At 36.6% G+C, this 16,195-nt stretch overlaps 1 protein-coding gene and 1 non-coding gene across 2 annotated transcripts; one reads left to right on the top strand and one right to left on the bottom strand.

Annotated features, from left to right (window-relative positions):
* Positions 1-6,424: 6,424 nt before the first annotated feature.
* On the bottom strand, positions 6,425-8,176 carry LOC107174900 (uncharacterized). The gene is made up of 2 exons (XM_052435905.1): positions 7,537-8,176; positions 6,425-7,431 (listed from the first exon to the last, which is right to left on the bottom strand). Exons 1-2 carry the CDS (start codon positions 8,174-8,176, stop codon positions 6,425-6,427), a joined length of 1,647 nt encoding a protein of 548 aa, XP_052291865.1.
* A 769-nt stretch (positions 8,177-8,945) lies between these two features.
* On the top strand, positions 8,946-14,675 carry LOC102610485 (TMV resistance protein N). Its single transcript, XR_008053736.1, has 5 exons — positions 8,946-10,451; positions 11,104-12,205; positions 12,291-12,575; positions 12,667-13,757; positions 13,863-14,675. It is a non-coding gene; the product is annotated as a TMV resistance protein N (transcript).
* Positions 14,676-16,195: the final 1,520 nt, after the last annotated feature.

The following is a 16,195-nucleotide window of genomic DNA, read 5'->3' as shown; positions in this document are numbered from 1 at the left end:
TTGTAATTTTTTTAATAACTCTTATATTAATTTACTTATTTAACCTTCCTTTTATAAGTTTTATGTTTCATTTACATAATTTATATTTTATTTTAGGCTGAATGTGTTGTGCAAATTTTAATATATTGGCAAGCACATGAGGCTATTGAAGTATAGACTAAAAATAATTTAGATCGAATCCATAAGGAATGTGAATTTTTAGGAAAGGAAAATTTAATCTAAGTCCATTATAACTATGCCCTAGTTGAATAAAAAATATTTTGTTTGAGAAAATTAAAGCTAAGGATGCAATTAAAATTAAAAGGAGTAAATTAACACAACAATTCAAGAGATTGAGGGTACCAGGATTTCAAAATCTACCCAATTCAATTAACAATTATCTAATTACTAATCAATTTTCAATTTTAGTATAACTACTCGAAGTTAATCTATGTCTACTCGTGAATATAATAATTAAGCCCAATTAAAATTAATCTTATGTAAGTTCTTTTTCTATTTAATAGTATGATATCTAAGTATCCATGAAATCATATTGAATAACAAATAGTTAAAGTTTACCCAAGCATTTTATGCAAATAATTTAATGAAAGACACAAAATCAAAGATAATCACATATAAGTTTTATGGATCCAAGCATAAATTGAGTCAAATATTAGTCTTAACAATCAATAATACACGACAGAATTGATGAAACGATTTAATTTTACTCAACCAAATATGTGAAACAAGAGCTATAAACATTAAAGCGCTCATATAAGAAACTAATTGAATAAAAAAAAGTAATTTATTTCATTGAATAGGGTTTTATCCTTAGTCCTAGTATAGAAGATTTAGTTACACATAATTGAATTGAGGATGAAAGAGTAGATAAAACCAGTCATAGGAAATAAATCCAAGTGACTGGCTCTTTCTCCAAGCTGCAGCTGCTGTTCTCCTTCAATTCTTCCTGGCGGATGCAATTCTAGCTTTAGAGGCGAAGAGTACTCCCGCAAAAATTTCACTGACCATTTGCATGTTTCTTTGGATCAAAAGGGAATTGCTGTATTTAGAGAAGAAAGTCAATTTCCCCAGGACTATTTTAAGCAATTGAGGAATCAAAAATTTCAATTTTTGTCTTCCCGAGAAACTATGCTTAATTAACTTGGTGCTCAGATGAACTTGCTAAGATTGTTAAGTGCATGAACGCAAGTGATCATCATCATCAACAAATTCCGATTTTCTATGATGATGAACCAATTTGGGCGGACCTAAGATTTTTTATTAGCCCCAGCTAATTTATAAATTTATGGTATAATATTTGTGTGAATACCAGTTCATATAAAAGAAATAAAAAATATATATCTCAAGTAACACCAGAGCGAACTCTTTGTAAAATTCATTTATTTAATAAAAAATCACAATGCAACAAATAAGGTTATAATATAAATTATTAAAAATCTACATTAAAAAATTCTTTCAAAATTCCTTTTTTTCAGTGATAGAAGAATATGACATATTTGAACAATTTGGTTTAATTAAAAGAAGAAAGAACAAATATGACTGTGAAAGAAACAAACTATGAAATTATGAAAATATCATTAATTGTTACTATATCATTGAGTAATGTCAGGGATACTAACATTTGATTTTGAGTTCCAACTGGTGAGACATTCATCAATTGGATAGTAGAATAGAGGAAAAAGTAATTTTACATTTATCATCTAATAGATTAGTAACACATAGTATTGAGATTTAAGTTGAGACTCAAATGGAGAGATCTTTAGCATTATAAATTAATTAAAAGTACGAGATTCACTTATTATAAACTTATTTCTAGTAACAATGTTATAATATATTGGCATACTTCTTTTCAATTAGACCAAATTATAATTTTTTTATAATAAGTTAAAACTATACTAACATTTTAACCTCCTAATAATTTCAATTCCTTAATAAATAATGATTAAATCATTTTACAAATAAGACTAACTCCAATAAAAAGATGAACAAGAGACATACTTGAAAATAAAATAAAAATTCTTTATGTTACGAAAAATTATAAAATCTTAAGGGGAATAAGCAAAATTTTTCATGGCTAGCCCTAGCTGTCATGCGTAGCTCAGCCCTTCGAACCAACTATGGGGAGTGCTGAGGAAACGGACTGGGGAATGCATATTAGATTGGATTAAAATGGATTAGCATGATTATATTTAGTAATGTGTTTTTTTTTAAACATAAGTTTGGCTAGGTTTTAAATTTTTTTTTTTTTTTTGGATTAGAAATGGGCTCTCTAGGAGCTAAAGCAACACTAAACGGGAGTGTGCAATCCCATAAGCATCCTTCCAAAGTATGCCAACAATTCCAGGAGGGGGAGAAGGAAGAACATGCAAGCCTATAGGGGAATTTAAGCTATAGGAAGAAAGAAAATCAGCAGCACAATTTGCCTCTCTATACACATGCTCAAGTTGGACGATCCAATCCTGCTCTAATAATTTCCGAATAGCCTTGATAAGAGGGGCATTTTCATTTTCTGGAACAGAAGCCATAGTCGACAACTGCACTACACTCTTGTTATCCACTCCAACTTGAATACGCCTAATACCATTTTCCCATGCCATTCTCAAGCCATGCAGCAGCCTCCAAAGTTAAACCGAAAGGACTGAACACGTTCCAAGATTTACTATAAATCCCATGATCCAATTTCCATTAAAGTCACGAAGCAAACCACCAGCTCCAGTCTGACCGAAACCTTTCTTGGCACCATCCGTATTTAAGCTAACAGTCAGCCAACTAGGGGCTCTCCAACGTATCATTTTCTCCACTTTCTTCTGCTTGACATTCAGAGGTTGCTTGATACACCTTAGGATCTCATACGTCCGAGCTTTAATATCTGTAACTATAAAGCTGCTATCCCACAATCCATGATTAAAGAGTACATCATTTCTCCAATACCATAGACGCCACACTGTCACTCCAAAGCACACTCTCCAGTACTCTTGACTTGCAGTATTATTACCTCTCACCAGATTCATATGGAGCCAGTCCTTCAGCGGCCAAAGGAAAAAATTAGGATGATACTGGCTCGGCAGAAGCTGAGACCAAACCCTCCTAGCCGTAACACAATCCTAGAGAGAGTGAAGGATATCCTCAACTGACCCTCCACATCGATCGCAGTAAATAGAAACAGTAACATGCCTCCTATGAAGCTCCTCCCGAGTTTTCAATCGACCATGCAAAAGAAGCCACAGAAAAACACGTATGCTTTGAGGGCCCTTCTAGTTCCAAGCCAAACTCCAGTCAATCTGAGAGCCACCGCCCTTAGACTCATCCAGCAACTCATAAGCAATTTTTACCGAAAACATTCCATTAGTTGAACTCCCCCAAAAATAATTGTCATTGCCAAAGGCAGCTGTTGGCGGATGAATTGCAGCAATCTTTAAAAGGACATTGCTCGGCACCAAGTGGCTAAACAAAGGCCAATTCCAGTTGCCAGATCCATCAAGAAAATCCACTGCCCTCTTGTTTAGTAACTCATTCGGGATTGGTTGAGTCACAAAATCAGCTAGAGGCTTTAGACTTGTCACCCAACAGTCCCCCCAAAATCTAACTGTCTCCCCATCACCAATGTTCCACCGAATGCCCCCTCGAGTTTTATCCCAAATATTACCCATCTCTTTCCACATAGGGGAACCATACCAAGTAGGCAAACTTGTAGGAACCTCATCCATTTGAACTCCGTATTTTGTTAGCAGCACTTGATTGCTAAGTTTAGTGGGTTCGGTAATCAAACTCCAAGTATTCTTCATAATGAAGGCCTGGTTCATAATCTACAGTTTTTTAAAACCGAGACCCCCTTTAGACTTTGGAGTGCAAACCATATCCCAGCTAACTAAACTCATTTTTTGGTGTTCGCCTGATCCACTCCAAATAAAAACGCTGACATAACTGATCAATCTTCAGTTTTATACTTCTTGGCAGGTTGATGGTTTGCATTACGTACACAGGAATGGCTTGTAAAACTGATTGTGCCAAAGTAATGCGTCCCGCTAACGACAGATGAGAAGCATTCCACCTAGACAGCTGTTTATCCACCGTGTCAATAATATTCTGGTATGTTTGCTTCGAAATCCCATTATGAAGCAAAAGGACACCTAAATACTTTCCTAAATTATCCGTTGCTGAAACTCCAAGTTCAGAGCTAATTCTAGAGGCCTCCATCGCTGAAATATTCTTAGAAAAATAAACCAAAGTTTTTGATTTATTAACCTTGGCTCCCAAGCTAACACAAAACTCCTCCATAACTTTGTTAATTACGCCAGCCTACAGTCTAGATGCCTCTTAGAGCAATAATAGATCATCCGTGAAGAACAAGTGACTTAAAGGGGTTCCTAGTTTCGCTAGCCGAATTGGTTTCCACTGGCCTTGCTGTATTGACCTCGACATCCCATGGCTGAGGCGCTCAATACATAAAACAAAAATATACGGCGAAAGTGGATCCCCCTGTCTAACACCCCTACAAGGGCTGAATTCTTAGGTGAGCTCACCATTCCAGAGAATGTTCATCCTGGCTGTAGTAATACAAGCCATAATGAGATTAATAAACACAATCGGTAAATTCAACTCCTGAAGAGTGTCATGAATAAAATTCCAACTAAGCCTATCATAAGCTTTCTCTAGATCCACTTTTATTGCCATAAAGCCTTGACGTCCTTTTTTCCTCCTCATAGAATGAATAATCTCCTGTGCAACTATAATGTTCTCAGTAATATGGTGGCCAGGGACAAAACTCATTTGATGAGGACCAATTAAATCGGGGAGGATATCTTGCAGCCTATTAGCTATAATCTTGGTGATCGTTTTATAAGCTACAGTGTAGAGGCTTATAGGACGATACATCTTAAAAGAAGTGGGGTTCTCCGTCTTAAGGATGAGGACCAGCAGAGTTCTATTAATTTCGGCAGGAATATATTAAGATCAAAAAACATCCTTGATTACCTTGCAGAAAGACTCACCCACAATATGCCACTGAGTTTGGTAGAAATGGCATACAGACCATCTACTCCAGGGGCCTTGAGAGGGCTCATACTAAAAATGGCCTGCCGGATCTCCCATTCTTCAATCTCATTAGCTAAATTTGTCATTCGATATTCATCAATTGGCGGGAAGCTACCACATACGTGATACGACTCATACACTCCTTGCTCCGATGTGTACAGTTTAGAGAAAAAATTGGTAGCCTGTTTTTTAATGTCTTCTGTGTCATAGAGCCATCGACCATCCTCTGCTTTGACTGCATCTATTCTGTTGTGGTGTCGTCTAGTGAGTGTTTTTTGGTGAAAATAACCAGTATTCCGATCACCAAATAATACCCAATCCCTTTTCGACTTCTGTAGCCATAACAATTCCTCCTACATCAAAACCTCTTCCAACTTTCTTTTAAGTGTATCCTCTAAACGATATAGACTACGGAGAGGTCTTTGTTCTAAGGCTCTTTGGACTCCACCAATTCTAGCTAACAATCCTTTTTTCCTTTGAAAAATGTTCCCAAAGGCATCTTTATTCCATTGTTGCACTTGCTTGGTAAACTTCGAAGCTGCTTGATAATAAGAAACATTATTATTCTAGTTATTTTCCATAAAGTTTTCAAACCTCGGATCTGTTAACCAAGTGGCCATGAAACGGAAAGGCTTTAGATCCTTACTTTTTCGGCCATGTTGGTCAAATCTAATTATCACAGGGCGGTGATCTGACTCAACTTTTGGTAGATGAAGAATTGGAGCGTTAGGATACTTTGAAACTAAGCCTTGTTACAAACTACTCGATCGAGGCGCTTTGACAAAGATCCGCGCGACCATGTGAACCTAGGACCCTTAAACTGCAAATCATGAATCCCATTATTATGAAACCACTCACTGAAGTGTTTACAAACACCATGTGTTGTAACCGAACCCCCCATCTTTTCTCCTGGAAATAAAATTGAATTAAAATCTCCTCCAACGATCCAAGGCTCATCCGTGTTAGCCGCAAGATAATTAAGATGGTGCCAAAGCTCGCTGTGGATAACAGGAACTGGGCTAGCATACACTGTTGTGACCCAAGAAGTCAATACATTATTACTCAAAATTTAAGATGTATAAATTGCTTGTGGTTAAAAACAATCTCCACATCAAAACGATCTCTCCACAATAACCAGATTCCACCCGAAAATCCTACTGTTTCCACTCTATGAGAGCGATTAAAACCACTTGCTTTAATGAAGTTGTCTGCTTTACTTCCACTAATTCTTGGTTCCATAACCACAACCATGTCCGGATTGTAACTTTGCCTAATGGACTCAAAAGCTCGTTTGAAAGATTGGGACGCCGCTCCCTGAACATTCCAAAATATTACTAATATTGACATAAATAAATATGTACGAGTAAAAAGGTGGATTTTATAGCTACTGTCAATGAGGTTGCTCTGGATACTCCTCGGGCGTTTCCTCCACCAGAGACTCTTCATCTTCAGACATTCCATTTTCTACTACATCAGTTTCTGTTAATGCATGTTCCAGAGGATCATTCTCATTATTCTCTGTGATAGAACCGCTCATATCATCAGGGGGATCATTTGGGTGAGAAGAGTGTGGAGGAGGTCGATCATGGTGGGTAGCTGCAGGCCAGACATTCGTATCACTGTTCAGCCTTGGTGGTGTATTTGGCTGAGGAGAGCAGAATACCGTTGTATGTTTGGTTGGGTCTAAAGTGATAGGGATGGATTTTGTAGTATGGCTAGCGGAAGTTGCATGGGTAAAAGGATGAAAGATGAAGCTAGGGTTTGCATGGGAATTATAGCGGGCATCATTTGTAAGGCTATTTGAAGGATCTTGGATGAAATTAGTATTCTGAAAGGGATTGTTTGATGTGGAGGCCTCTGGTCGGTTTTGTATACTCATAGCAGCTTTTTTCCTTTGCTGCCATCGGTTAGCACTCTTTGAGAGGTTGGCTCTAAAAGTTATCGTGTTAGGGTTACTGTTACTGTTGGTAGCTTGGAAATGGCCAGGTATTTCAGGCAATACATGCGGTTCTGTAGGTGCTCCATTAGCTGTCTCCTCAGGGATTTGCGCAAGGACTTGAAACCTTGATACATGAGTACCTTGATGCATCCTGTTCCGATTAAAAACATCCCCATTCTCCTTCCCAGCATTCAGACGACGACCCCTCTTGGACACAATCATCCACGGCCCAAACGGTTCAAGGTGAGAAACTTCCACCCTTCTATTCTCCTGTGGTTCAGTCTTCTCGGCTCTTTGTTGGTCTTGGCTATTTGTATAGTCACCTGTAGGATTCCCTTCATTTGTGTTACCGTTGCATGTTTCACTATGGTGTCCATATCTGCCATACTTGAAGCAAATAACTGGTAACCCTTCATACTTAATCTTCTGAACCCTTCCATTGATTTCAACTTGGGAGACTAACGGTTGCACCAGGGAAATCCGGACAGCGATTCTTGCAAATTTGCCTCATGTCGACAATTCAGTATTGTCGTCAAACTTAATGACCTCCCCAACTAAACAACCAATTTTTTGTAGAGTTTTCTGATGATAAAGATGCATAGCCAGAGCAGGCAACCGAATCCATACAATGGCATGATTCAAGTCCGTGAATTTACTGTCAAAGTCAAGCGTCCATGGCTGTACTGTTAGATAATGACCTAATATAATCGATGGCCCTTTTGTCATAGCATCAATAACATCTCCTGCAGCATGAAACCTTATTAGGTAGTAGTTGTTTTCCAAATCAATTACTGAAAAACCCATCGAAGGTTTCCACATACTAGCCAATCGGGCACAAAGAGCTCTATAGCCAATGTTCTTTCCCAACAAATTTACTACAACCGATTTCTTCCATGGCTGAATTAATTTTTCTTGTATCCTGGCTGAGAAAGTTATAGATGGCATTACTCCTTCACAATTCTCAATCATGTCACCTTCCTCAAACTCCCAGTCCTCCTCACTTCCTCTAACTCCAGGTTCCTTAACCTGTGAGGGTCCAACTAACGTCTCCTTATATGTAACTGGTTGTGGATTATCCTCATATGTTCCTTCTTCCCGCATCCGAGCCTTTTTTGTTGAGCGAGTCACCTGCAACGGCGGCGGAAAATCCCTTGTGAAACTAAGGTTTTTTCCTGCTCCGAGGTTTTCGGAGCTTCCTGTCATGCTGAATTGGATCTTGGACTGGCTAGGTTTTAAATTTTAATTTAGTAACAATAATAAAAATTAATATTTCATATTTCATATATGTACTTAACAATTAATAATTAAGATAGTAATGCAACCGGGCAGCCCCTTAAAGTTGGAGAAATTTATACAAATAGCTTCAAAACTTTTGAGTTCTTTAAAATTGATTCCTCTAAATTTTTTCTATTATAATAATCAAATATAAGTTTTTTAGACAAACAGCACTCATCACTTTAAACAAATTATCAAACCAATACCACTGTTACAAAATAATTAAACCTCACTACTCACTAAATCATTAAACTTCATCATTCTCAACAAATTACTAAATTCATTAAACAAATATAATAATCCATAACTAAAGATAAAATCATCAATTGGAGAGTAAAATGTGGATCAAGGGAATGAATAAGTTATTTATTTGTTTTACTGAAGGTGGAAATGGGAATAAAGTGCATGAGACCCACTTAAAATAAAGTTTGATTACTGAGATTTTGATTGGGGTTGGGCATCAAAACCCTATTCCCCAAACGACAAAATTATTTTTATTATAACAAACATTATCTTACAACTAATATAAAGTATATCTCCTCACATAAATATTATATGTGTGGGATTTATTCACTGTTCATGTGAGGGGTATATCTTACATTAGTTGTAAGACAGGGGATCCTTCTATTATATTTTTAATTTTTCCAAAATACCCTCTTGGCAATTAAAAAATATAAATTGAGAAAAAATAAAAAAAGAAGCCATGAAATCACTAGCCCATCACGTCTCTACCACCTAGAGCCAAAGAAACGATCGTCTGCAGCACCTTCTCTGGTTGAGCAGCGCGTCACCAAAAGGATTCGACGCCAATTTCAGCCCATCTCCATCGCTCATCACCAGTCGGATTCGTCGGTTCTATCACGTCGGTTCAGCAGCTCGTCACCGGTTGGATTCCTCGCCGATTGCAGCCCCTCTCTATCACTCGTCGCTGGTCGGATTCGTCGGGTCTGTCACGTTGGTTCTGTCACGTCCCTAACCCATCTCCTTGCTGATTGTTGTTGTTTTTGTTATTATTATTATTATTATTTATTTTGACCAAGACTTGCTTTTCTAGTTCTGTGATTCCTTATTTTCCAAACTAAAAATCCTCTGCTTTTCTTTGAAAGATATATTCGCCTGATCAACTTCTTTAAATCAATTACTTCACAGGAATTCAATCATTAGTAGCTGCCTTCAAAACACTCAAAGCTGTACGTTTTATCTTTTATACAAATTCCTATTTTATTTTCAGAATTAATTAGCATATCCAGGATGAAAGAAATCTTGACTGTTAAATTTTGTTTTAGATGCTTGCTCAAGATACTCTGTGCGTTCTCTTAGAGGCTCTAATCAAAGTCTTGCTTAAATAGAGGTCGGCATATTCATTCTCCAGTCAGCGTCTGAAAAATTAATTTTTCACTACATCTTGGAATTTCTTTACTATGAATTTTTCTTTCTGGTAAAGAAAGTATAACATGATATACCTCTTGGATTAAGCGACCTAAAAGTAGCAATTTAGCTCATATGTAATTGTAATTTAAGTGATCGCATTAACTAATTGACTTTCTATTTTCAGCTTTGACATTCACAATTCATTTTTGTCAAGCCCATGATTTTCGATCCAATCTTTATTTATTTATTTATTTATTTTTACATATAATTGGTTGGCATAATGTTCCACATCTTTAGCAGGAAGTGATAAACTATTCCGATGTAAATATTCAAGAACAAATATAATGGCTTCCATGAACATCAAAAAAGGCTCCCATTGGAAATATGATGTCTTCTTGAGCTTCAGAGGTGAAGACACCTGCAAAAATTTCACGGATCATTTGTATGCTGCTTTGGATCAAAGAGGAATCATTGTATTCAGAGATGATAAAGGACTTGATAGAGGAAAATCCATTTCACCCGGACTGTTGAAAGCAATTGAAGAATCCAGAATATCAATTATTGTTTTCTCAAGAAATTATGCTTACTCGACTTGGTGCTTGGATGAACTCGTTAAAATTGTTGAATTGGAGAGCACAAATGGTCATCAACATATGATCTTTCCAATTTTCTATGATGTCGAACCGACTGTGGTAAGGAAACAGACAGCAAGTTTTGGAGAAGCTTTCTCTAAACATGAAGAAACTTTCAGGATGAATATAGAAAAGGTGCAAAAGTGGAGAGATGCTTTGAAAAAGGTGGCTAATGTCTCTGGAAGGGAATTGAAGGACGGGTAATTGTTCTTGTTCTCAAACATTAATTTTCTAAGACCAAGGCTTCTTATTTTTGTTTGTTCTGCATGAGTCATCGCTAATGAGCAGATCAAAATATCCCTTCACAAGTATGTATTATTTGATTTAATATACTTTTAAAGAGTCACTGAGGCAGTTAATTTCATGTTTTAAAATGCCTTGATAGTACATGTATGTGTATACATGTCTTTAACAAAAGTTTATACCAGAAACACAGTGTTTATGTATTCAATTAGTTGTTCCGACAAATAACATGTTTGCGATTTTTCAAATAAAAATATACATGACAAGATTTGATTATTTATTGTTGCAAGAATGATGCGGAGGAACAAATAAATTGTAGAATTTCTTGAGCTTTTAGACATTAAAAACAGAGGCAGGCCATAGAATGAATTGTAAGGAGAAATTATTAATACATATGATGTAATTGAAATAATAGCTTTGAAAATGAATATCTGCGACTGAAGAAGCACAAGAGAACAGATAGATAAATCAACACATTTAATGACTTCAATTTGAATGAATGAATATAGCACTGTGTGGATACTACATATTACGGGATTGATTTGATACCATGTTCACACAAATTTTAATTCAACAACACCAATCTTTTCTTGTTCTTCCAATCTGCAGGAATGAATCAGAATTTATTGTAGATATTGTCAAGGATATCCTGGAGATGTCAAGTAAAATTCCTGCAAAATCTGAGATTTTTAAGGATCTAGTAGGAATTGATTCATGCTGGAATACACTCAGGTTTTTTATGGATAAAGAGCCTTATGGTGTCCGTATGATTGGGATCTGTGGTATGGGAGGTATAGGTAAGACAACTCTTGCAAGAGTTGTTTATGACTTGAGTTCTCATGAATTTGAAGCAAGTAGTTTTCTTGCCAATGTTAGAGGAATTTCAGAAAAAGGCGGTCTGATCTGTTTACAAAAGCAACTCCTTTCCAAATTACTAAAGCTTCCAGATAGTAGCACACGGAATGTTTATGATGGTCTCAAGATGATAGGAAGTAGGCTGCGGTACAGAAAGGTTCTTCTGATTATCGATGATGCATTTGATTTAAAGCGATTGGAAAGTTTAGCTGGAAAGCAAGAATGGTTTGGTCCAGGCAGCAGGATCATAATAACATCAAGAGATGAGCATTTGTTGATGACACATGGAGTAGATGAAGTACATAAGCTCAAGGCACTACAAGATGATGAAGCTCTTCAACTCTTTTATAAACAAGCCTTTAAAACCAATCAGCCTTGGAAAGAATATGAACAGCTGTCAAAATATGTTGTAAAATACACTGGTGGTCTTCCATTGGCTCTCAAAGTTTTGGGATCCTTTTTGTATGGTAAAACAACAAAAGAATGGGAAAGTGCACTAAAGAGACTTGAAAGAGAATCAGAAAATGAAATTTTGGATACACTTAAAATAAGTTTTGATGGGCTTAGAGAAACAGAGAAGAAAATATTCCCCGACATAGCATGTTTTTATCGAGGGGAGAAAAGAGATTATGTAACAAAAATTCTTGATTACTGTGATTTTGATCCAGTTATTGGAATAAGGGTTCTTATTGACAAATCTCTCATAGAAATGTCTAATGGCAATAGATTACGGATGCATGATTTGTTGCAAGAAATGGGTCAACAAATTGTTAAAAGACAGTCCCCTAAAGAGCCCGGGAAACATAGCAGATTGTGGAAAGAAGAAGATGTACATCATGTGTTGACAAAAAACACGGTAAGCAACTAAGCCAAAAACATGTCCTAAGATTTAATGGTCTTCAAATTGTTTCTTCACTTAATTCTTTGCTTATAACTTTTAGGGGACTGAAGTAGTTGAAGGCATACAACTTGATTACTCTTCTCGAGATAATGATGCGCATTTGAGTGCAAGTGCTAAAGCATTTTTTAACATGACTAACTTAAGGATGCTGACAATTGGTAATGTGCAACTTCCTGAAGGCCTTGAATTTCTCCCTAATGAATTACAGTATCTTGAATGGCATGGATATCCTTCCAAATCCTTGCCAGCAAATTTTCAACCTGAAAAATTTTTTGAACTTAACATGTGCTATAGCCGCATGGAACGAATTTGGAGTGGAATCAAAGTAAGATTTGTTTATATCCTTTCAGTTAATAAGTGTTGATGGTATTATGATTCATCCCTTGAATAATTGTGGAGATTTTGTTTTTGAACAGCCTTTGAGCAAGTTGAAAATCATGAGACTTTGCCATTCCAATGACCTGATTGGAACACCAGACTTAACTGGGTTGCCAAATTTAGAGGAGCTGGATCTTAGAGGATGTACAAGATTGTGTGATATTCACCCATCATTGCTGCTTCACAAGAACCTTATTTCACTGAATCTAAAAGATTGCACAATCTTACAACTCTTCCGAATAAGATTGCCACAACACGTCTAAGAAAACTTGTACTTTCTGGTTGCTCGAAGCTGAAGAAGTTTCCAGAAATTGTGGGAAGTATGGAATGTCTGGTGGAGCTTTTTCTTGATGGAACAGCTATTGAAGAACTGCCATCATCAATTCAACTTTTGACTGGACTCATTTTGTTGAATTTGGAAAACTGCACAAATCTTGTGGGACTTCCAAGTTCTATGAATGGTTTAACATCTCTTAGAACCCTGAATCTCTTTGGCTGCTTCAAATCTAAAAATGTGCTAGAGAGTTTTGACAGGGTAGAAAGTTTGGAGGGGCTTGATTCAAGTGGAACTGCTTTATGGAACCCAGTGTCGTCCATTTTTTCTATGCAGAATTATCAAGCACTGTCTTTTCTTGGAAGCAAATTACCACAATCATCATCATCACCGTATTTTCCTTTCCCCATCAATTCGATGAAAATGAGGAGTTCACATACTGTAGCTTTGAGGCTGACTTCTCTTTTAGGTTTGTGCTCTTTAACAAAGTTGGATCTCAGTGACTGTGATCTTGGGGAAGGATTTATCCCAAATGATATTGGCAACTTACGCTCGTTAAAAGTTCTATGTTTGAGTAACAACAGTTTTGTTTCGCTGCCAGCAAGCATTAGCCGTCTTTCTAAGCTTGAATGCCTAAATTTGAATGGTTGCAAGAAGCTTCAATCTCTGCCTCCACTTCCAGCCAGAATGAGAATCGCCAGTGTAAATGGTTGTGCTTCATTGGAGACATTGTCAGATCCATTAGAATTAAACAAGCTAAAGGACTTTGAAATTCAATGTATGGACTGCGTGAAACTGCAGGGCAACAATGATTTGGCGCTTTCACTGCTGAAAGAGCACATGGAACAGTATGAGGTCAGTCTCTCACTATCTCTCACCTGTACTAACATTATGCCTAAATTAAAAATTATGCAATGGTATGGCTTCTTATATTATTTATTTATTTTTTCGGGGTTGCAGGATATGTCAGATTATCACAAATATTGTAGCATTGTTGTTCCTGGAAGTAAAATCCCAGAGTGGTTCGAGCATCGTAATAATGAGGGTTCTTCAATAAGAATAAGCAGGTCTTCAAAGACGTATAAGAACAGTAAGCTTGTGGGATATGCTATGTGCTGTGTTTTTCAAGTCCATAAGCATTCACCTCCTTATCTAGAGTGGTTTAGTCATCTTCATAAGCTGGACTGCAAAATCAAATGTGATGGCGGTGATACTTGGATTTCTACTCCTACGTTCAGAAAGCAATTCGGTCAGGCTGTGTCAGAACATTTTTGGCTACACTATGAGCCTAATGTACATTTGTTTGGAATGAATAATGGGGTGTTGTCATTTGAATCTTCGTCGGGATTGGAGGTGAGTTGTGGTTTCCATCCAGTAAACGAGATTCAAGTGGAGAAGTTCAACAAAACAATTCCTGTTTGGAATTTGAACGACTTTCATCACGATTCTTCAGGATCAAAAACGCCGTTTGAGAGAAGCCTTATTGATGAATATGACAGAGCAGAGACCAGTGAAAGCGGCAGCCAGGATGATGAAAAAGTCAGTCAAATAATTAGCTTCAGCCTTAATGATGAAGAAGATATCCAAAGCTTCATCATTGGGTTTAGGGATGGCAACTTAACCAAAACCCGGACAAACTCGGATGATCCGAGCTGGGTTTAATGCTAAAACAATGCAGATCCGACAGTTGTATTTTGAACCCGGAAATCCAGAACTCATATCTGGATATTTTTTATTTTAAAATTCATTAAATAATTAGTTTTTGATTATTAATTAATTTAAAAAGAAAAAAATTGGAAAAAGAAACCCCAAAGGCCTAAACACACTGCAGCCGCCATTTGTCCTCTCCCCTTTTCTTCTTAATGATATTTTTGGGTTGGATCAATTTAAAAATGCTTCCATTTTTGGGATATGAAAGTTAGTGAAGTTTAACAAACAATTAGTTTTGGTCTTTTTAACGCATATTAGCAAGTACCTCGCTTTACCAATTTAATATGCCTCCATTATGATAGTAAAAATTTTCTTTTACTATTATACTCTTGACCACAGTAACCGAAAATTGATATTGTATTTTAAAAATAAATATAAATAAACTAAATATGGTTTTGGAATAGAAGCCAGTGGAATGGCTGCTGTGATGATGAGGAACCACCCTCAAAGATGAACTCAAATAATGGGGAAAGGCTATTTATTATTCTCTGAATTTATCAGTAAGCATGCATCTCAAATTCTGTTTTTTTTCCGCATATGGTAATTCATTGACATTCTATTTATTCAAAAATCTGTTAGAAACCAGTTAAGGGTAGTGACGTGGCATTGATGAGCTGTCTAGATTGGTGTCAAGTTTGTTAACCGTGGTTAGCAGCATTTATAAATAAAAGCAGGGCTGATTTATTGGCTATCTTTAATGTGTCCGTTTGTAAGTGTAGTGTGAGGGGTTAAAAGTGTTATTGAGCTCACTCTCTTCCTTGTTATTTCCTCTGTGATTTTAACATAAAATCCTCCATTGATAATATCTCTTCAAGCCATTATCGGTCATGGATGTAGGTGTAGGATTTGAATAATATACCTATAATTAAATGTACTTCTGTGATTTTCAGAGAACTTTTATAGCTTTAAATAATTGAAACTAGGGATTGAGGCTATAATGCTTGGGGGCGAATGTTGAGGATTTTAGGAAGAATAAAAAAATATGTATATGATCGATTTCAGCTTGATTTAGCTTCAGAACAAACAAAAATAGACAAAGGAATGATTATATGGAATTTTGCAGGGCAGGTTCAAGAGAAATTATGGAGGAATTATTGTATAATTCTCATGCCCAGGACGTGTTCGATAATATGCCCAAGAAGGAAAGTGCATCCCACCTGGTGTGTTGCATTGCATCAACTCTATGATTTCCCAAGCAAAAGCAATCAATCAATAGGGTCAATTTGTGAAGGACTGGGTGCAGACAACGGAGGCCAAAAAGCAGAATGATTTCAACTCTGTGGAAAAGAGTGCAGCTGAGACAGTAACAAGGTCAGCAAAAGCAAAAATTGCAGCGAGAGATGCTGCACAATCGCAAAACTATGATATTGATGTACCCACTTGCTCATGTGCTTTACAAAATTCATAATATCCTTTATAACATGCAATACTGTTTAATTCTATGTGCATTCCTTTCAATGTTGTTCGAGAGAATCATTCAGACTCATGCAACAAGAATGTGGATGAGGGCAACTAGCAATGAATAACAGAACTGATCTAGGTACGAAACTCAGACTCAGATTTTCTACCCCTTCTTCACCAGT

Source organism: Citrus sinensis, chromosome 3, assembly GCF_022201045.2.
Source record: "Citrus sinensis cultivar Valencia sweet orange chromosome 3, DVS_A1.0, whole genome shotgun sequence".
Lineage (NCBI taxonomy): Eukaryota > Viridiplantae > Streptophyta > Magnoliopsida > Sapindales > Rutaceae > Citrus > Citrus sinensis.
This window is presented reverse-complemented; position numbering and strand designations above follow the sequence as displayed.

What these genes read in the sequence shown, in the direction of transcription:
- LOC107174900 (XM_052435905.1), bottom strand. Translation starts at nt 8,176, where the DNA reads ATGACAGGAAGCTCCGAAAACCTCGGAGCAGGAAAAAACCTTAGTTTC. An exon ending in GAAAACTCTACAAAAAATTG is followed by an intron (nt 7,432 to 7,536) that starts GTTGTTTAGTTG and finishes TGCAACCGTTAG; the next exon opens with TCTCCCAAGTTGAAATCAAT.